This window comes from Octopus sinensis, linkage group LG8 (genome assembly GCF_006345805.1).
Source record: "Octopus sinensis linkage group LG8, ASM634580v1, whole genome shotgun sequence".
NCBI lineage: Eukaryota > Metazoa > Mollusca > Cephalopoda > Octopoda > Octopodidae > Octopus > Octopus sinensis.
Window position 1 is genome coordinate 92842499 of NC_043004.1, and position 24012 is coordinate 92866510.

General features: G+C 35.8%; 1 protein-coding gene across 1 annotated transcript in view; it reads right to left on the bottom strand.

Moving 5' to 3' along the window:
* Positions 1-2810: 2810 nt before the first annotated feature.
* Positions 2811-24012, bottom strand: part of LOC115215006 — a 48286-nt gene continuing 27084 nt past the window's right edge. Inside the window, exons 8-16 of the mRNA XM_029784119.2 lie at positions 23367-23472; positions 22696-22786; positions 20028-20172; positions 16094-16168; positions 13632-13802; positions 12572-12637; positions 9956-10000; positions 8141-8200; positions 2811-4023 (exon numbers count right to left, since the gene is read on the bottom strand). Of these exons, the coding sequence (XP_029639979.1) occupies positions 3637-4023; positions 8141-8200; positions 9956-10000; positions 12572-12637; positions 13632-13802; positions 16094-16168; positions 20028-20172; positions 22696-22786; positions 23367-23472 (1146 nt within the window). The 3' untranslated portion in view covers positions 2811-3636. The remainder of the gene's footprint in view (positions 4024-8140; positions 8201-9955; positions 10001-12571; positions 12638-13631; positions 13803-16093; positions 16169-20027; positions 20173-22695; positions 22787-23366; positions 23473-24012) is intronic.

Genomic DNA, 24012 nt, shown 5'->3' on the forward strand with positions numbered 1-24012 from the left:
CTAATATGGACCATGAAAACTTTCTCAATTAATATCAATATGAAAAGTAGACAAAAAAATTATGATAATTACATATCTGTGTATGGATGTGAAAGTCTATATTAATGTCTTTCACTTGTTATCCATTTGTTTCAGTCATTAAACTTTGGCCATGCTGGGGTACTGCCTTGAAGAGTTTAGTCAAAGAAATCAACCGCAATACTTTTTGTCTTCTAAGGCCTGCTACTTATTCTATCATTTTCTTTTTTCTAAACCGTTAGGTTATAGCAATGTAAACAGATGCATGCACAAGATGCACACATAGGTATAAACATATATATATGCTACAGGCTTCTTTCAGTTCCCATCTACAAAATCTACTCACAAGGCTTTGGTCAGCCTGGGGAGATAGTAGAAGACACTTGCCCAAGATGCCACATGGAACCTAGAACCAGGGGGTCAGGGAGCAAGCTTTGCCAGTGACTTTAAGGTTTCCTCAGTAGTTGGCCTTATCAAGACTGTTGCCTGACAAAGTCAACTACTTGCAAAACTTCAAAGTTACAGTCAATAAAATAATTAATAATATTAATAATATTTCCCTTATAGGTACAAGGCCTGAAATTTTGGGGAAGGGGAATAATTAATTGCATTGACCCCAGTGCTCAACTGGTACTAATTAACTAATTTTGTTGACTCTGAAAGGATGAAAGGTAAAGTCTACCACAACGAAATTTGAACTTAGTACATAAACATAGACAATAATAATAATGATATTAATGATGACTTGAGTCTTTTCTTCAAATTATATCCACTGTTTTATATTTATAAAAAACATTCTTTAAATATATAAACATGTCTGTGTGTGTGAAAATGAAAATATCCAGTGACTTTTAATGGATTGTTGGGTCATTAGTGAGGGCTCAGTCCCCATGTCATTTCTCAGGGGACATGTCAGTCCAGTGGATCTTTGATGTCTGTCTGGGCCATTGCTCAAGAAGAAAATTACCGATATGAATAAGGAGCAGATGATACAAAGTGGGATGTCTGGGTTTCAAACCTACCATGCATACTCGGTTATTTTTTGTGGGCGGTGGGGGTTGTTTATTGCTATATACATACGTTATGTCTTCAATTTCAAAGACAACCACATGAAGGAAACATGTGTTTAAAATACGTACATACATATATGTGTTTGTGTGTGTGTGTATATATATATATATATACACACATATACATATATATATATATACACACAAACACACATATATATATGCATATGTTTATATATATATATATATATATATATATATATATAGATAGATAGATAGATAGATAGATAGATAGATAGATATATAGAAGCACACACATATGTATATATACACACACAGACATATATATCTATATATATATATATTAAAAATAGAGAAGGCTGGTTTATGGGATTACCTTAGGTTTCCTGTCCATAAAGGGTTTAGCTTTATGACGTATTGTCAGATCCTGAAAACCTGTTGGCCCAAGACCTCTTAAAAATATGGAGGGGGAAATGCCTCGCAACTCAAAGATAACGACTGGGAATTATCTCCCTTTGCTAATGACCATTAACTTCCAGTTGTGCCACAATCTTGCGGGCACCAGAAGGCTAGCAGAAGCCTCCTGAAATATAAACATGGTCCGAAAAAATCCATTCTGGAATTAAGGATACTCCCTGGTGCAAGTGAGTCTGTTAGGATTCTTGCATGTACAGCTATGCATAACTTGCAATGCTTCATCCCGTTGATGTAGAGGCCTGAGTTCTTTTCCCTGAGATCGAGTATGGAATCCCATCATCTCTTAGTTGCCAGAAATGGCTGGCTAGTGATGTTATGTATCTTCTTTCCAGAACTCTGAAGGAGGAACTGTGGTTGGAGAGATGTTGCTTAAAAGAGTTCCCAGAACATTCAATGTATCTCCATTGGCAGTTCCTCCGATGGCAACATCCCAAACAATAACAACAACAGCAGCAGCATTGCCATCAGCACCAGCATTATCAACAATAACACAATAACACAACAGTGCCTTCGCCATAACCAGCAGTGGTGATACCATTACCAATGCTAACATCACCTCCAGTGACACCAACACCAACAGCCCCAGCTCCAAAGACAACAATGTCAGCTGTAGCAGCTACAACAACAATAACAACACATACAGCACCGACAACACACAACCATGGAGACACATTGGATGTTCTAGGAACTCTTTTAAGCGATGTCTCTCCAACCACAGGTCCTCCTTCAGAGTGCCAGAAATGAGATATGTGACATCATTGGCCAGCCAGATCTGGCAACTAAGAGTTGATGGGATTCCATACACAATCTCATGGAAAATCCTCCAGAACTAAAGCATATACATCAACAGGATGAAGCGTTGTAAGTTATGCATAGCTGAACATGCAAGAATCCTCAGATTCACTTGAACCAGGGAACATCCTTAAATATATATACACACACATATATATATATATATATATATATATATATATACACATATATATATACACTCCTTATATATATGAATAGAGGTGTATAGACACACACACATTTCTCTTTTATGGAAAGATAACTACACATGCATACCACTGTCATCATGATTTTCACCAATACACATAAAATATATGAATTTTTAAATACACAACCACAAGCACACAGATGCACAGTGGATCTTTGATATCTGTCTGGGCCATTGCTCAAGAAGAAAATCACCGATACGAATAAGGAGCAAATGATGCAAAGTGGGATGTCTGGGTTTCAAACCTACCATGCATACTCGGTTATTTTTTGTGGGCGATGGGGGTTGTTTATTGCTATATACATACGTTATGTCTCCAGTTTCAAACATAACCACATGAAGGAAACATGTGTCTAAAATACATACATACATATATATATCTACACATATTCCTATTTTATGGAAAGATAACTACACATGCATACCAATATCATCATGATTTTCACCTATATACATAAAATATATGCATTTTTAAATACACAATCACAAGCATACAGATGCACAAACATACACTGTTTGAACAGATAACCCCCTACACACATACACACAAATATACACTGTTTCCACATATATAGCCATGTGCACACTGTACATTCTGGCTACTAGAAATACACTAGTTAATGCCACACACATACACACATCCATATTTACACATTCTTCTGACTGTATATCACTCACTATACACATCCTGTCCAACAATTCATACACATACACATACCTTCACAAATATTTATTCCCCGCTTTACCAAGGCTTGCAGATAAGAGTAGAGTTAATGTTACTGACTAACATTAAGGCAGAATCATTAGCACACTGGGTAAAATGCTTAGAGGCGTTTCCTCTGTCTTTTATGTTCTGAGTTCAAATTGTGCAGAGGCTGACTTTGTCTTTCGTCATTTCAGGGTCTATAAAGTAAGTAGCAGTTGAACACTGGGGTTGATGTAATTGACTTACTTCCTTCCCTGAACTTGCTGGCCTTGAGCCAAAATTTAAAATCAATATTACTGACTAACCTTACACATTCTTCCCACTAATTCACACACAAGTATCGATGCATACACACACTACAGCCATCCCTTGCTTCAGCAATGCTACTTACACTTCCTCTGGGATCATTTGGTAACTTTCTTCCCCCTTATGGGATGGGTGTTTGGGACATCTGGTACAGGGGTAACAGTAAACATTTTTTCCTTGCCCACCACATGGAAAAGTGGTTCTAGCCGAAATTTCTGATGTTTATCATTCGCTTCTTCAGAGTTGCTACGGCTGTGTTGTAATTCATAGGAAAAATGCCTTCGCGAAGTAAAGAATTCAACGGGAATGTGCTCTGGAGAAGTAGGAAATAATGGTTGTGCTACTCTAACCCCTGGGGATAGCTCAATCGCCCCAGGGTTGGGAAATTTTGAGTCATGCAAAGTATGAGTATTGTCATGGGTGACTTTATTGTTTGGTTTGGTTTCATGTACCTTCGAACTGGAGTCAAATTTGCCTGTTGGATCCTATGAACGAAAATGATAAAAAAAGTAAATAAAAAATAGAAAAATTAAGAAAATTTAATTTTTTTTCACCCCACACTCTCTCTTACCCCTCCTATGCTTTTGATGAAGGATTAACATTCAAAGCATTATAGCAAATTCAGAATTGTGGTGTACCCTAGCGGCCAGTTATTGTAAATGTGAAAATCATTTCTAGATAATTCTGAGCAGGATTAGAAGTTTCAATTTTAAATTGAAAATGAGGGAGAACTATGTGTAGAATCTAGGCATTTGTTTTCTTTAGAGTGTTCAGCTATCTAATTTGTCAAACTATATTTTTCTTGTGTCATCTTTTCTAATATAAATATACATACATATATATATATATATATATATATATATATATATTTAACTTATTTATTCTATATCCTTTTAAATTGAACACAGTAGAAGGGTGAATGAATATATTTATATACATACATAGAGATAGACAGAGAAGAGATAGTCTGTTCCCATATGTGCATGTATATACACATATATATGTAGGTGTGTACATCTATGTATGTATATGCATAGTTTAAGTACCTTGTGGACCTAAGAAGCATCAGTTGTGGTGTGCAAGAGAAACAATTGCACTGGTATGGTCATGTAGCGAGAATGGCTGAAGATAGCTGTGTGAAAAAGTGCCACACCCTAGCAGTTGAGGGGACCTGTGGAAGAGGTAGATCCAGGAAAACCTGGGATGAGGTGGGGAAGCATGTCCTTCGAACATTAGGCCTCACCAAGGTAATGACTAGTGACCGAGATCTTTCGAAATATGCTGTGTGTGAGAAGACCCGGCAGGACAAGTGAGACCATTACCCGTGGCCTTTAACAGGGAAGTAGCCAACCCACCTATGCATACTTTTCCTTCTTTGGACACAAAGCACTGCTTGCGAAGACCTGTTGAGTCAAGTGAAATCGAAATTGATTTCGAAATCGAACCAAATTCAACGACTGGCACCCATGCTAACCTCCCTTCATTAGATACTAAACTCTGCTTAGATACTAAACTCTGTAAACAAGTGCCCACCACTGAAGAGATGTAAAAAGATTGAACCCATGTGCCTAGTGGTCTTGAGACTAGGGTAACAGGAGTTCTCTCCTCCATGCAATGAATAGCGAGTGCGTAAGCACACAGTAATAATTAGCTGGAGGAGGTGTTTTACTGGGGTTAAAATGCAGTATCATTGTCTCTTAGAATGGTGATAAACTCTACCGTTTTGGTTTGTATACTTCTTCTATCTCATACAGAGATTTTCTAATAGATTATTTATATGTATGTAAGTAAGTATATAAATACCTTAATATGTGTGTGTCTTTAATAAAATGGGACAACAAGGCCAAGGCTGTGTGGAATTTTCAGGACATTTATACAGAGAAAGTTAGTCTTATACCATTTCTGGGATATTAGGGATATTCTTTGATTAGAGACAATATGATATGGTTAAATAGAGGGAAATAGTAGAGTTCAATATAAGGAGTTATTTGGAAAAGGATGGAAATAAGAAGTATAAATAGCAATAAGAGAATAAAAGTAAAAATTAAAATATATATAAAGATGTTATAGTTGCAGTTCCATTATCCAAGGAAAGTGGTAGAAATGCTTCTTGTACATGGTATGTAAATTTTGGTAGGTGTTCATATTTTGTCATTACAAATGGAAAATGTGGAGATGTAGATTCCATGTGCTGTTCATTCAAAGGGGTTTTGTGATGTGAGTGAAATTTTGAGAATGTAGTGGTGGTATTAATTAGACAGAGAGGAGAGAAAGAATGTGTGTTAAAATGAGGAGAATGGTCAAAAGGAATAGGTGAGGAAAGAACAAAGAAAGAAAGAGGAAGAGAAAATTAAAAAGGAGTGTTAGTTGGTGGTCAAGATATTATGAGGGGGATGTGAGAGGAGTAGAGGAAAGATAGGAAGAGATAAGAATGCAAGGAATAAATATGTGTGAGGAGTGGATGTGGGGTGATATGTTTGAAAGGCACTAGGGTGGAGGGATGGGTACAGAAAATGGTAAAGGGGTGGGTTACTAAAGTGTGTAGAAAATCTCAAAAAGGAAGGGAAGAATATTAAGATATAATGGTCAAGTTTCTAAAAATAGATGGAGGTGTTTATTGTAGTGGCTAATGTGATAGTGGGGGCACACACATACACATGCATGTGTATATGCACTATTATATAGGCCCACATACTTATGAACTTAAACTTAAATGCATATATATATATATATATATGCACATACACATACACAAACAAACACACATACCCATAGATATATGCCTATGGAGGAATTAAGAGGTCAGAAATAGGAACAGATGAAGTTATAGAAATTCTCCAACAACCGCTACTTCTAACTCTTTCTGGAGGTGTGACAAGGAACTGAATCCTGCTGCTTTATGTATGGCCTTTCAGCAGCAACCCTTTGCAACCAGTGTTTGACAAGTCTCCAGCAGCTTCACATAGGCATCTGAATTGAGCCTGAGGCTTTGTTCAAAGATGTGTAGTTGTATGATGTCACTCTCACAGGAGACATCCCAAAGACCATCACAATTTGAGGGAACTTAGTTATCATGATGTCAGGTCATGTCTTACAACCTTTACAGTGTTTGCAGAGCATTGAGCAGCAATCATGGTGTCAGAATTTTGATACCCAGCTGAAACCATCATGATACAAGTAACTCTTTTCTAATATGACTTTCAGTCCTCCATGTGAGCTAACTTTTTCTCAATTACATCTTTAATCTTAATGCTTTCCAATGTTGTTAACTTTTCACCAATACATCAAGCTGTTCCTCAAAAAAGGAGACTTAACAACTGTCAAATTTAGCCCAAACACCTTGTAGGTTCAGAGAGTCAACTCAAGGAAGGGATTTCAACATACAAAAAGGTGGAAGAAGGAAATGTTATGAAGATATTCAGGGATATTGCATGTAACGAAAGAGATAAGACAGAGCTAAGTTATCTGGAAGGTTTCCTGTATTTATTGTAGCCCTATCTAATCACTGTTGCTTAACCCTTTCGTTATCATGTTTATTTGGGGATGCAGGTGTTTCTTTCAATTACTTTAAATATAACAAAAATTTAGTAAAATAGCATAGTTACGATTAAGCTAGTGTTACAAACATAATTTGTGACTAAGGTTTGATGGAAGATTCTAATTCAAAACTTATGAAAACAAGACATTTGTACTACAGAACCAGAGCCGATTTCAGCCAGGTCGGTATCAAATGGGTTAAGGAAGAGAACTGGGGGAGGGGAGGAGGAGGATTACAAATAGACAGCACCCTGGTAGATAAAGCAATTAAGGCTATGAAGTCAGGAAAAGTCCTTGGCCCATCAGTGCAAACAACTGGAATGATGTTTCATGGTCTGGACACACACCATGTTAGATGGTACTGTGAGGTCTGGAGATCTCTTCAGCCACTTTGGAAATCTGTATTTCTACACAAATTCAATTGCCATGATTTTATCTTGCTACTGGGCATATTTTATTACAACGACGGTAACACTTTGATTGGAAAGACAATTAACAAGTGTTAACACCAGAAATGTAGGTCCAAAGATTCAGCCTTGAATGATGCGACAATGTCAATAATGATGCGACAATGTCAATAATGATTATCACTAAAATCCACATTTTTATTACTGAAATTTATAAATTTATTGTCTATAGGTTTAATATGATAATAAACCTAGCACTGCTAATACGTCAACAATTTTTTAACCAAACCAGCAACTGAGAATTTATCTTTAAGGCAAATCAGTGTATTAAGTTTAACAAAGCTTTTAATAATAGTGTTATAAATACAAAATCACCATAGGTGGTGAGAGAAATTTTGTCAGTTGTTTATTAAAATGAAACAAAGACTAAAACCCCAGAGATTTCTTTTTCTTTCTGTATGTAGTGAAGGTGGAATTGATGTTTTGAGGCAGTAACAGATCAGGGCTAAAGTATTTTTTGGCCATGAAGGAGAAGATTAGTTTTTGGGAAGCAGGTTTGGTAATGTCAATATGTGTGTGAAATAGATGAAGAAATAATGAAAGAGAAGAAGAGAAAGAAAGAAAGAAAGAAAGAAAATATATAAGTATGACTAATTACCCCTGACAGTTGATTCATGCACCTCAATTTAAACTCGTTTCTTTCTTTCTCTAAAAGTTTCTGCAAATAGAGAAAAACAGGTCTGAACACAAACAGAAATTGCTGACAAGACAAGTATTTCTGGCTAAGCAGTCTGTAAGCAATCTGTCAATAAAATGTAAACGATATTGTTATAGTTATATAGTAAACGATTGGTGTTTTGGAAAGGAGTAGTAATTACTTATATAGTAGATTCCATCAACAGTCCCATTTGGTGACTATAGATAGGAGAATGGTTTTATAAGAGCCAGCAAGGTTTAGTTTGGACAGAAAAGGGGTCCAAAAGGGTTGAGATGTTATGCATAGAAGTAATGCCCAAAATGGCTCAGCTATTAACTAAAGTTCTGAAAAAAAAGGAAAAGAATGAGGAAAGGTGTGTGTGTGTGTGTGTGTGTGTGCATGCATACATTGTGTGTGTGTGTGTGTAAAAAGGTATAGCTTGATATATTATTGAAATTAAAGGAAACATCCTTATACATTATGTACTGGGGTTGATATGATCAGCTAACCCCCTTAAATGAGCTGCCCTTACATAGCCACTGTATAATGACTAAAACTTGTAAAAAGTAAAAAAATAAATAGAAAACCTGAGCCATTTTTCGGCAGTATGGCTAAAACAGAACATAATTATTCCATGGAATTAATGCAGCAAATCAACTGAAAGCCAATGCAAATAAATTTTATTTTTCAAAAATTATTCAACTGCAAGGATTTTAAATTTGTAGGATTAACAACTTTGCAATTATGCAAAAATAAATCTATAAATTTGTCTTTAGTTTAAAAATATGGTTAATTTTGGAAGTCAAGTCTGGTACTCTTGCATATAACACACATGGTAAAATATAACTCCATAACATAAAACAATATACTGAGATAAACGCATGATGTAACTATGCATATACATGGTATAACCATATATAAGCAACATGATATAGCTGTATACATACATAACATAATATAGCCATATGTAAACACAACATGGAATATAATATGCTATAACACAAACACAATATAGGGGTATGTATATTTTTTACTTGTTTCATTCAGTGGACTGTGGCCCAGCTGGGGCATTGCCTTGAAGTGTTTTAGTAGAACTTTTCTTTAAACTCTAGTACCCATTCTATTGCTCTCTTTTGCCAAACTGCTAAGTTACAGAGGTGTAAGCAAACCAGCACCAGTGGTCAAGCAACAGATAAAGGAGATGATGGTGACAAACACAGACACAAAGGCATAGACACAGATATATATATACGTGTGTGTGTATGTGTGTGTGTGTGTGTGTGTGTGTGTGTGTGTGTGTGTGTGTGTGAATGTGTGTGAATGTGTGTGTGCATGTATGTGTGTAGTTCAAATGTACAGAAAACAAAAGACAAAGACAGGTGAGAGAACAACAAGCAGGTGTATTAATTTGTGTCTCAAGAAGAATGGAAAAGTGTTTGGCTTTTCAAGTCTATGCTCTTCAACAGAAAAGGATAAAAGGAAAAAAGTAGAGAGAGAAAGACAGAGGAAAAAATGTCATGATTAATGCTTTCATATCTGGCTTCCACAGTTTCTGTCTACTTAATTCTCTCACAAGACATTAAGTTGACCTGGCACTATATTAGAAGACACTTCCCCAAGGTTCCATGCCATGGGACTGAACCTGAAACCGGGTGGTTGCAAAGCAAGTTTCTTAACCACACAGCCACGCCTGCACCTATATAAGCAATGTAACATTAAAAAATAGTCAGTACAAATTGGAATATGACAGAACTATATACGTGCAGTACTGCTCACCTGACATTCAGGGCCCTTCACAGTCTTGTAGGTATCCCTGGCCACCTGTAATAGAGAAAAAGACACTTGTTTATTAACAAAGAAACAAAACTTATTCTGATCCCTGAAACAGTCACTACTACTACTACTACTACTACTACTACTACTACCACCACCACCACCACCACCAACACCAACACCACCAACACCAACACCACTACTACTACTACTACTACTACTACTACTACTACTACTACTCTGTTGTGCTGTTGCTTTGATGAAATCTATCTTGTTGACTCAGGAAGGTGGTTGACAATAGGAACAACATCCAGGTAGAGACTTGGAGACAGCTTGTTTATACAAATGCAGTCAGTGAAAAACTCAACATGTAGCATGCCAGTAGGTTTCAGGGGTCACTTGGGGAGAATGGGCACCATTTTTGGAGCCTCCCCCGTCGTGGCTTAACAGAGCAATGACTCAAATAACTAACGTGGGGCCTGGCCTACTGGCTCAACTGACTAGTATTTGATCTTAAGTCCATTTCAGGATCATCACCATGAAACGATGATGGAAATGGAACATGTACATAGAATGTGTTTCCCAACCCATCTAGTCAAATTGTAGCTCTAAGAACTGACTTGAACTGTGATAACATGTTGAACTCATGGCACCATGGAATGTGGATGCAAAATACCTTTAAAGGTTAAATTATAAACAACTTATAAATAAGGGCAAACGAAAAAATTTCTAATGCCAAATATGCCATTGATAAAATTTTTTTCGAAAAATTTTATCCTACATTAGATATAGATTTAATAGTGTTCACTTCCGGACTCTCCCACTCTGTGAGTGCCTCAGTTCAAATCGCATTTGTCTTGAATGGGCTGGAGTATTTCTATTTTGGATTTATTTGGGGTACTTAGTTGTGCTCATGACTTAGTGTTTGCTTCTTCCATGGATATGAGTAAGTATCTCATTTACTTCTTTGCCACATGTATCACTGATGAAGGGAAGATTCTTTTTGAACTAACCCTGAAATTGGTCCGATATGGTAATAATGGAATTTTTTAGAGATTTCTGTCGACCTTTTTTCAAGTAGCGTGCGTACTGGGAAAAAAATTATATGGTAAATGGACAATATGTCCAATTTTCGGCATATTTGGCATTAGAAATTTTTTCGTTTACCCTTATTTATAAATTGTTTATATATATATATATATATATACATGGTGGCTGCCCCCTCATTATCGAGTATGGTCATTGCACAAAACTTAATCAATGTTGTTATCGTGCAATACCACCAGTAATTTAAAAGAAAGTGCTTGATCTGTGCACATTGAATATTCTTCTCTCCTACATTCACCACCCATATTTTGCTCCTTTCCTTTCTCTATCCCCCTGAATCATGGTGTTTGAGTAGGGTGGGAAATTGCACTCTGGCAAATTATATCTACCCTTACCTACCCTTCCTGATTTCTCTGTCACCAGGTTCTTTTGGATATGCTAACTTGAGGATACACTGTGGCTTTTCATCATCTTTCCCTCAAACACCAACCTCTACCAACCCACATACAAAGTGCAGTTAATATTGCATCTCTTTCAACTCAATCTATCATACTATCCTTATTATTTTTAATTCTCTCTCCTCTCTCTCTCTCTCTCTCTCTCTCTCTCTCTCTCTCTCTCTCCTCTCTCTCTCTCTCTCTCTAATCCATTCATGCTACTTTTCTCTTTCCCTCCCATTACCTCCTTCCCAACATTGTTTGCTAATCTTTCCCCTACAGCTTTCTCTTAACTGATCTCATGCATCCCTGATATTGCTCTTCCTCTTCTCTTTTGTCTCTTCCATTTTTCTCCATTGACACTGTTCCCTCTGTGACTCTCTCTTCTACTTCCCATTGCAAAAATTCTGTTGCTTCTATCATATTTTTATTCTTTAATTTTCTGAGCTGAAAGGTGATACCACTAATGCTGGTGTCAAGGAAAAAATGTACCCAATACACTCTGTAAAGTGGTTGGCATTTGTAAGGCCATCTAGTCATAGGAACCATGTCAAAACTGAGACACTTGAGCTATGTATGGTACACACATACATCATATATACAATTTATGCATGCAGACACACATGCACTTGCTCAGAAGTGTCCATGATGGCAGAAAGGAATCAAATGCAGATGAGCATTAACTGGTGTTATCAAAATAGACAGCCAGTTAAATCCTCCAAATATTTAACTTTGTATATCTGTACAAGCAGTATCGCCCGGCGTTGCTTGGGTTTATAAGGGAAATAACTATATAAGCATTTTTAGAGAGTTACTTCCCTTATATAAACCGAGCAAAAAATGCATTAAAATGTGGAAAAATGATGGTAAATTTTTTTTTAAATCATAGACTCATCGTAGACACGCGCTTGTACCCAGAAGAGCTCGATATGAATCACGACTATAAGATACCCACTTTTGGTTAAACTGCACCGCAAAATGTGGGAGTAGTTAGGAATCTAAATCGGAGTAGACAAACACACACACAACTTCAGTTTTATATATAAAGATTTATTTATATAAATACATTCTCCCCCACCACACACACATCAGTGATTTTTTTCGAAAGAGATGACCAGATATAAAAAGAACTCACTTTAATATCATGCCCCCAAAATTCTGCTGTTTTATCTGTTGAAGCCAGTGGCACAAATTCTTTCATCTTCAAAGAATAGAAAAAAGAATTGAATAAATACACACAAAAAAAAATTGGGAAGCGTTAATTCTTTGAACCAACAACCACACTTTAGCAGGGATAATTTTCCCTAACTATACTCCCGGAAGAAGTAAAAGCAGGTGCCACATGGTTTTGTGTTTATGGCTCTCTCACTGGTTGTACTATTGTTATTTTTAGGCATATACAAAAAAATAAATAAATAACCATGTGGTTATCACTTTTGAATCTTCCAGGGAAACTACTAAAGTGTACTCACAGACTCAAAAACACTCCCCACCAAAAGAAAGAAAAACCATTAGTGGAGGAGAACCAGCAGATGATTTACTTCTTTTGTAGAGAATATCTGAGGATTGTGTCTTTTCTTGATATGAAACTTAAAGAAAAGTTATAGAAGGTAAGTTAACAACTCTATTAAGATAAATATCTAATATGAGTTTTAAATTATATGTTTACTCTGTTCATAAAACTACTTGTAAACATAATATAAATGAATTATATATATATATATTATTTCAAATTGGTAGAAGTTACAAAGTGACTCAAGGGCAAAGAGTGTGGTACAGGGTACTTATCAAACTGTTGCAAGAATATATATATATATATATATATATACATATACATATATATTGTGAAACCTCAGTCAACTTGATCTTCCAACTAAATTTGGCTCTACTGTCTGTGTAGAGCCATAGCATCAGCAAATGTGCTTTAAAATAATAAATGCATAGCAAAAATATGTTCCAGATATTAGTGATTATAACAGTAGTGATAAATTCATTCAAATTCAAAACATATAAATTGAGACTAACTGCAATAAACAGAAAAAACAAATAGAGATGAAAAAAAACACACACTCACTCACACACACATGCACAATCACACACATTAACAAAACACATAATCAAAGCCAAAAGATAAAAAACAGATAACATAGAGAGAATAAGAATGTGAAACCAAATGAATGTATCAGATCATTTACCTTCAACATGACAACACCAACTAGGAATATGCAGACGATGTTAAGTAGAGTGAGCAGGAGACTTATTGTTCCCATGATTCCCATTTCTTTGGCCATGTCACAGCTGTACATTGGTGTATAAGCATTGTCTTGAAATGGCAAGCACCCTAAAGGGTGGGCATTAATTGAAACCTTCAAAATACAAACAAGTAGAAAAAAACTGGATTAAAAGAAAAACATGTCTCCAGTGTTCATGATTGTTTGTTTTTGATTTGTTTGGCATATCAGTCCTTCTTCTCACTTTATACGCATCACTTGTGGGTGTTGACTTCAACTCAAGAGTACATATGTCTTTCATGGAGTTTTTGTGGCTATGTTCTTGGACTAGCTGCATGGTTTGCCAGCCCATGTACTGGATGTTTTTATGAGACATCACTCAGGAGTGGCTGTGTGGTAAGTAGCTTGCTTACCAACCACATGGTTCCGGGTTCAGTCCCACAGCGTGGCACCTTGGGCAAGTGTCTTCTACTATAGCCTCGGGCCGACCAAAGCCTTGTAACTGGATTTGGTAGACGGAAACTGAAAGAAACCTGTCGTATATAAATATATATGTATATATGCGTGCGTGTATGTTTGTGTATCTGTGTTTGTCCCCACCAACATTGCTTGACAACCGATGGTGGTATGTTTGCGTCCCCGTCACTTAGCGGTTCGGCAAAAGAGACCGATAGAATAAGTACTGGGCTTACAAAGAATAAGTCCTGGGGTCGAGCTGCTCGATTAAAGGCGGTGCTCCAGCATGGCCACAGTCAAATGACTGAAACAAGTAAAAGAGTAAAGAGTATGTGGATGGGCCATTGGCTCAGAACGTGCTCATCTGTCCTTTGACCACCATGATCATGGACAATTATGATAAAGAGGCATCTCAACTGTGATCATCTCGTCTTTTATTCATTCATAATATATCTAGAGTCGCATTATCAAATGTATCATTTGTTATTGATTAGCTCCTGGTCAACTTGGTTTCTACAGATCTATAATCAAAAGAGTTCTGTAGAGTTGTTCTCTAAATGGCTCCTCCTAGTTTTTATAAAACAGTATGATGTGATTCTAGGAGGATTTTGATACTTTTTCTAGCAGCTCTAAAGATTACATTGAGGTTCCTTCAACAAATTGTACATTTAATGCTAGAAATCCAGCCAGAAAATTTAATAACAATTGCTTCTGATAGGGCTCTATGGAAGAGGTATCTGAAAATGCTATCCCCATGACTCTTCCAGGAAGAGTGGGTGGAAAAGATGGATATATATATATATATATATATATATATATATATATATATATATATAAATATATATATGTCTATATATATATGTCTATATATATATATATATATATATATATATATATATGTACATATATATATGTCTATATATATATATATATATATATATACAATGTGAGGTATACTAGCCATCTCAATATGGCTAGTATACCTCACATTGTCGTGCAGTTACTGTTTACATCTCGTTCAGAGATTTATTATATATATACATATATATATATATATATATATATATAAAACAAAGTGAAGTTGTAAGGTGCCGCACGAGTAGAATTATATATGAAAGAAGGGTTTGAAAATGCAGTTTTAAAGGATGTTTATTTACTTGACCGGTTTCACTTTTTTAGGAAAAAATTGTCAAAAGTAACATGTAAAAGCTTTGTTGTAATAGGTACTGGTTGTCACAAAATATTACAATACATATATACATTCTTTGATAATAATAAGAACATGTTTAAAACAGTTTACAAGGAAAAGTTCATTAAAATATTGGGCACAAGAAGTGCAATACTTATATACATTCTTTGATAATAATAACATGTTAAAAACAGTTTTCAGAAAAAACTTTTTTGAGAAATTAACAAGTTCATAAAACCTATTAGGATTTCATTAAAAATCATGTTTGTTTGGCAGAAAATACACAGAAAATTATAAGTTCAAAAAGGTCATATTTTGGTAGTATATATATACACAGAAAGAGGTATATCTAGTTTACAAAGAATTTAGAATCAACTGACCTGTTTCACAATTTTACTGTAAAAGATTATTTTCTACTTTCAAGGGACAGTTTAGGAGGTGTGTTTGGGTGGGGGGAAGGAAGGGCAATGTGGAATTGAAAAGAAGTTTTTACTTCCCTTTCACGGTTCAGTGGATATGGGGATGGTCTTTAGAGGTCAGAATGGTGTGAGTGTGTGCATCTCTGTGTGTGAGGAAAGACAGGCAGATAGATTGAGATAAACATATAAACAGAGACAGACAGACACAGAGAGAGGGAGAGACACACAGACAGAGATGAAGTGAGAGAGAGAAAGCGGAAGAGAGAGAGAGGACAAGCTTATGTTTTTATCTTTTAGTTAGGCTGGGAGACATCATGTGATGCGTAGGTAACTAGAGAAAGTCAAGAAGACAAAGTACTTACAGCAGTGGTATTGTCATGTGGAGTTGTTTTTGGTGGACTGATGACTGAAAGTAAAGCAAATGACCACAGCATTCCCTGAAGAGAGATTTGGAAAAGTGTACAGATTTAGGGGGTTGTTATATTTCAGCAAACTTAGAACAGCAACACAACAACAATCAGATGAAATGTCTTGATCTGCTAAAAATAACAGACAAATCTCCCATGAAACATTCTATGTTCTTTAAAAAAAAAAGGTAAGATACATTAGATAATATAACTCAAGATAGACTATGTGTAAAAAATAAAACAGCAGAATGGTTATTGTTGGAATACCTTTGATTAAAGATTTGCTGAAGAATCAGAACTGATCTGAGATTAAACAACAACAGATTGACCACTTGGTATAGACCTTCAAGTGGTGTTTGGGTGATATTAGAAATGGTAAAAGAGGATAAAATCTTCAGAACCTCAACTGCTAAGATATGTGATTATGTGATTGTTTAATTGCTAAAAGATTTCTTTTAAACCACCTTGTCTGTCTGTCTGTCCGTCTGTCTGTATGTCTGTCGGTCTGTCTATCTATCTATCTATCTATCTATCTATCTATCTATCTATCTATCTATCTATCTATCTATCTATCTAAAGGTAACACAGCTGCATTAACAAAGGGATGTGGGTTCAAGTCCCATACAGATAAGAAAGCCTTTTTTTTTTCTGTAGAAGGCTTATATGCCCCTTTATTAGACTATTTTCCTTAGTCATTGCACAATTATCACCATAAGCTTTAAGCTTATATAAAAATACCATTATCATTATTTACAGGATTGTAAACTCAGCGTTGTATAAAAAAAAAACCATTCACACCGAAAGCATATATATACCTCGCAGTACTAGTTTAATTCATTCCATGACCAAGTCTTTTCATGATTTACTCATTTTACAAATCAATTTTCTCCCATTGAAATTAATTAAAATATAATTAATTCCTCCCAGCCCCACAAAACCACCCAAAAATAATTTTTTATGAGTTTTAAAATAGAAAAGGTGCAGTTACAAGAAAAATGGCAATTATAAAAAACATAATAAAAGAGAATGCAAAAGAAATATGTAAACTGGTTTTATTGATTTTATTACCTCAAAGATGGGACGATTTGTGTGTGAGGAATACGAAGTAGAGGGGAGAAGGAGGATTATTGCTTGGAAGGTGAATCTCCTTCCATTAAGACTTCAGGAAGAACAATTTCTGGTGTTTTCTCTCTCACTTCGCTTAATTTTGGCTTTTTGGACACACTTTCTTCACTTTTTCACACCTACACGTCGTTTCATTAGAAACATATAAAAAGAAGTCTGCTTTTTCCTGCCTTTCAAAATGTGACGAAAATGCACCAGAGCATTTAAATAAAGCAACTGCACAAATTGTAGATACTTTTTCAAGATGATATCTTACTACAAATTCAGAAACATACCGCCACTTTGCCAATACTGCCTTTATGTCACTTGTAGAGATAGCCTTCTCTGCTACATTGTCTTCCTCTGGGGAATCAAACTCTTCCACTACATCTGAATGCTGCTGCTCCTGATCTGCAAGAGTTCATCTGTCATCAGCTCATCGACAACATTGTTAATGTCCCCATCATCAACCTCAAGGCACATGGACTTGCCATGAGACACCATCTGCTCAATTACATGTGTCTCAGACTCAAAACTCTCAAAGTCTTTTTTGGATACCCAGTCAGGCCACAGTTTCCTCCATGCAGAGTTCAGCATTCTCTTTATTACACCCTGCCAGGCAATATCGATGATTTTCAGGCAGTTAACAATGTTGTAGTGCTCCTTCCAAAATTCATGAAGGATTGGATTTGTATTTTCAGTGACTTCAAAGTACTGACAAAACTGGTGTTTGGTGTACAATTCTTAAAATTAGAAATCCCCTGTTGGTCCATGGGTTGCAAGATAGGGATGGTGTTGCATGACAGGTAAAGAATTTTTATGAATTTAAGTTTGTCCAGGATATCATCTTCGAAGTTAGGAAGTTAAAATAAAACAAAATATTCTAATATAAATCATGATATTGAATATACTACATGCATTTTAAATTATTTGGAAATATTTTCACATATTTGAACGTATTTTGAAATACTGTAAGATATATTAAGTTCTAGCATGTCAGGAGAGCTATTTTAGTTGTTGCGTCATAGCAAAGTTGTGCTATGGCATTCTCCAGCCAATCAGGGTTGGGCACATATGAATGCTAGAGGTAGTCCTCAGCCCATGAAGTGAAAAACACGTTTTTAACCAGTTTGCGGACAGACGGCAGATGAGCCACATCTCTATTTCAACATGGAACAGCGTCTTTATTTTTCACACCAACTTCGTGCTGCTAGCTCTGAATTATACCAGCTATCAACTCTTCACATCATGAACAGCCTATTTCCTTTATGCCAACTTAGCTCTGCAAAATTCTGGAGGACATCAGCCCACTACTCAGGTCATGTTATGAGCAGTATATTTTTGTATACGCTAGCTAAACAATTACCTCATAAGGACTTCCAGCTGAATCCATATTTCAAATGTAAGTTATAAAGCTTTCTCTGACTTATAAACATACACAAGCTATGCTCATATGACTTGTCAGCTCTCACTATCCTTTAATGAATTTAATTATTTGTTTAAAAAATGCCTTCTGATATTCCATTACACATGCTTCTCAAAAGCTCATCTACTGAACTTTTCCACAAACACTTTCATACCATAGATTAGTGGCCAGACTCACTAAAAAGTTATTTAGGAATATTTTAGTATATTTTAGATTTTTATGAAATATTTGAGTATACTTCAAATTACTAAAAGATTATTTAATATCATATCAAGTAAAATAAATTATTTTTACTCTATGTAAGTAGTAGCATGAAGCACAAATAGGAAATAAAGAAACTTAGGATCAGTTCAAATATGTTTGAGACATATTTCAACTTATAAAAGTTATTTCACTATAGTTTACCATGGAGAAAATATTCTTGCTTGAAGTAAAAAGGTCTAAGAACACCACTGTCAGTTTAAAGCACCCTCTGGACAAATACATGCATTTCTAGTTTGTAAGCTGTCTTTAACATCAAGTACCAAGAGAAGCAACTCTGAGCTGGTTGGAAAGCCTTAGCTTTATTTTTTAAAATCAGCAAATAATATTTACTTATTTGTGTGCATAAGACACCAGGCTGGGTCAAATATGTAAGTAGAAGCATGTAAGAATGCATCTCTCAGTCCAAAGGGTGCTTGAAGTTGACAATGGTCTTCTTACACCTTTTTACCTTAGCAAGACTTTTTTCTCCACCTTAAACTGCAATGAAATAGCCTTTATTAGTTAAAATAGGCCTCAAACATATTTGAACTATATTTAATTATATTTTCAGTTATTATGAAACAGTTAATATTTTCAGTTTTTATGAAATAATTTATTTTAAATGGTTATAAAATAGTAGCATATATTTTGAATAAGATTTTTCTTTTTTTGTGTATAATAATGATTTATTAAAATGAAAATATCTTAATTTTGTTAATTTGAAATTTTAACCTAAAAAAAAAGTAATGAGAATAATGAGCAGAATTGTGATGATAATGTGCTAATGGGTTATAATATTGTAGACAATAAGTGGTTTCATTAACATGATTATTGCTACTGGTGATGTTGAAAAGATGATGAGAGTAAGGATGTTTATGACCCTGATGTTGTTCACAATAATGTCAAGGGATAAGGTAATTTTGATAATGATGATTATAATGACAGCAATAGTGCTGTTAGTTATGATGATAATCACACTGAAGGTAATTTAGTAGTTAATTGATTAGAAGAGCAGACATTTGAAGAATGGTAGGTGAAGGAAGAGAAGGTAAGTTATAATTGGCAGACTAGCAGACAGACAAAGAGAGAAGACCAAAGAGGTTGAAGTCTACTCACAGCATTGACAGCAGGTGGCAGTAGTGAGGCAGATATGGCAACTCCAACCAGTGGCCCAGAGTTACCACCCAGAACAGACAGAGACACTCCAGCACCGGATGGGAGTGCTATTAAGATACCAAACAACAGACTACGACCCATACCTCTGGTGGGAGGAGAGAAAGAAAGAAATAAAAAATAGCAAGTAAATGATAAACTGCTTCTTGGAAATTAACTGCTGGGCAGAGACTGTTATCCGCAGACCAAATGCTTACATCAGAGTGAGCTTCACTAAAAGTACCTGTGGGCCAGGTGGTAGCAAATAATATTAGACATAATAATCATACAACAGAAAAATCAGAATTAATTTTCATCAGGAAACGCAACAGGTGGGCCTTGTAAAAGCTGGAACCTTTTCCTGTGAAGAATGCTCTATTTAAATCTGATTAGTGATTAGTGACTTTTGAGCCAGAACTAGAGATGCAGAGACAGAAGACGAGAAGCTAAAGAGTCCAACAGATGGTCTAGGTCATAAGTTTAGAGAAATTCTAGTTGATGTGCATGAAATTTGGACGGGGGAGATAGACAACAACTTGGAATTCTTGTAAGATAACCCGCTGTGGGCTATAAGTCACATGCGACTGGTGCAAGGTCTTGGCTTAGCAGAAGCTGTTGTGTTAGGGAAATGACACAATAGATAGAGTTATGAAAACTAAGAGACACTCTTGGAGAGTCTGGAAGGAAGTTGAAAGTAGAGAGCATTCTCATGGCGATAGACTGGGTCATGTGAAGCACACAGAAAGGCATAGGAATGGCATTCGATGGAACCTCATGAGCCTGATCGAAGATTTCAATTTTGTGGACAACCTAGTGTTGCTATCATCATCCTATGAATATATCTAAAGCAAGACACACAGACTGGCAGAGAACACTGACAGAATTAGCCTTAAACTCAACCCAGAAAAATGTAAAACACTACAGAATAAAGCCAGACAATAAGCTCATGTAAAAATCAGCAACAACGAGGTGGAAGAGACTGAGGAATTTGTTTAACTTGAGATGACAGTCAGGGAAGCTAGGCATTAGGTATACTAAGCTATGAGGAAAGCAGAAAAGAATAGATTTGAACATGTTCCTCAATGTGAGGATTTGAAGCATGAACTGTTGCAGATTGCAAGATAATGTGTCGCAGAAAACCAAGTTAGCATAAGAGAGAAGAGTGTTAGAAATGAAAACAGAGGCAGATTTGTCTTCAATGTTAACGGCAAAACAGAAGCTTAGTCGTGCTTTTATGAAAGGTTGTTGAACAAGGAGAATGCATAGAATAAAGAAAGTCTAATCTCATGCTGACCCAACAGAGGAACTGGCAATTCAAGTTGACAGCAATATGATATATAAAGCAATTATAGGTCTGAAAGTTGTTAGTCCATCAACAATTATGTCTGATGGGCTAAATAGTTAACCAGGAAATTGTCATAAGCAATGACTGGCATAGTTGTGTCATTGTAAGTTGCTAGAAGAGCAAAGGAGGGGCATTAGAGAGAGGAATTACAGAAGCATCAAATTGTTGGACCAGGCTATGAAAGTCACAGAAAGAATCATAGTACTATTAGCCTACATACGATGTAGTTTGGCTTTATGCCTGGTAGAGGTACCACAGATGCCATCTTATTAGTGAGGTAATTTCAAAAGTACTTAGCTAAGAGCAAGCTATTTTATCTAGCATAAGTTGATTTGGAGGTCTTTGAAAGGGTATCATAGCCAGTGATGCGGTGGTCATTAAAGAAACAAGATGTAGATAAATGGCTTGTGAAGGCTGCATAAACTGCATACAAATGCACAGTCAGTAAAGTGAAAGTAAGCAGTCTATCAAGGTTCAATCCTTGACTCTTCCTATTTATCATGGTACATCACGCAGGCTATCACAAAGGAGTTTAGGACTGGCTATCCATAAGAACTTCTATATGCTGATGATCTGACTCTTTTAGATGAATCTATAATAAATTTAGAGAAGAAATTCCAGATATGAGAGCAAAAATCTAGAATCTAGAAAGGTTTATTATTATTATCATTAAGGTGTTTAGCATTAATGACAAAATGCTTAACATCATATTTTCTGACACTTTACATTCTGTGTTTGAACACTAACATGATTAGCATTGCTTTTCATCCTTTCAGGATTTGATGAAATAAGTACCTATAGGGCATTGGGGTTGATGGAAACTGACAAACTCCCTACACTGAAAACCAAAGTTTGAAATTATAAGAAAGGTTCAGAGCTGGCAGAATTGTTAGCATATCAGAGGAAATGCTTAACAGCATTTCAACAGCTCTTTGCATTCTGAGTTCAAATCCCATTGAAATCAACTTTGCCTTTCATCTTTTACAGGCTTGGTAAAATAATTATCAGGTGAGCAGTAGATTGATGTAATCAACTAATCATCTCCTGCTAAAAATTGCTGTCCTAGTCTCAAAATTTGAAATTATTATTATTTTTTTTTCCTTGAACACTGCACACTTGAATGAAGATTGGCTTCAATTCCATCCACATTCCTGACTTCCAGGCATTTTCTTGAGGAGTCACAAAAAATGGTGGGAATACTTTAGAAATGTCACAATGTTTAAAATGACATTGCAAGTGAGAGTTGTCAAACAGTCTCAATAGATGAAAATATGAAATGATGCTTACCTGGACTTCATTTCCATAGTGGGCCATTCATCAATGTATCCTGTCATTCCTTGGAGTTGGATGGAACCAATGATTAGTCCGAAGATAAACCCTAGATGAAAATATATATACATGTGTATGTGTGTGTATGCATATATATCTTTTTATCTTTTACTTGTTTCAGTTATTAGACTGCAGCCATCATGGGGACTGCCTTGAATAGTTTTTGGCCAAATAAAGTATGCCAGCACTTGCACTTTTAAAGCTTGGTACTTATTCTATTAAACTCTTTTGCCATATGGCTAAGACAGAGGGATTTAAACACACCAACACTGCTTGTCAAGTGGCTGTGAGGGACAAATACAAACACAAAGAGACACGCACACACATGGATGCATGCACACACACACACACATTCACACACTTAGAGAACTTGATTTAATGAATGCTTGCTAGTGAGTAAATCCCATCAAAAGTACCTGTGGTTCAGGTAGTGATGTAAGACAGGGAGATGTCTTTATTGTTACACATGCATCATATCATACTTGATACTCATTTCTCTTCAGACTCTCCTCTGATATTCCACATCAAACATCAATATCTCACAATCATGTAGAATCACACTTCTTCTACATGTTTCACAAAGTCTGTACATATCCAACTCGAAAAATGAAAGAAAGTATCCAACTGACCACAGATAATGCACAATGCAAGACCAATTGATTCCGATCTCAGACCAAGATTTCGTAAAGAATAATTTTGGATCACAATACCAAAAGTCCCTGCCAGTATTGGGCCCTGACAAAAGAACAGGAGAAAAACAATTTTAAAATACACATAAAACTACAATACACAAAGCATAAAGGTAGAAAAGTCTAGCAAATACAAGAATTAAGTAGAACCTGCACACAGAGTCTTTTCATCCAACACTCAGTGTGAATTTGCATCACATCTCTCTTTCTCTCTCCACATAAATCAGCTCATACCCAGCTGCTCTCTCTAACTATTTTGTGCTCTGCTTTCTATGCAAATTAGCATTAGACATTCATGAGATTCTGCTTGTCTCCTTTCTCTCCAGGTTTTTCTTTGACAGACCATTGGATACATAGGGATGGCTTGCTTGATAACTGACCAGTGGTTGTAATACAACAGAAGCTAACTAGTAGCAGGAACTTACACCCCATCACTCAGCTACAGAATTCAATGACTACTACAACCTATTGTCATTGCTGCCGCTATTGTTAAACAGACACGAACAAACTGATTCTCTCTCTTTTTTTCTGTTGTTGTTGCAATGACAATGCTTTTTTAGCTAAGAATTAAATACTTTTATATTTG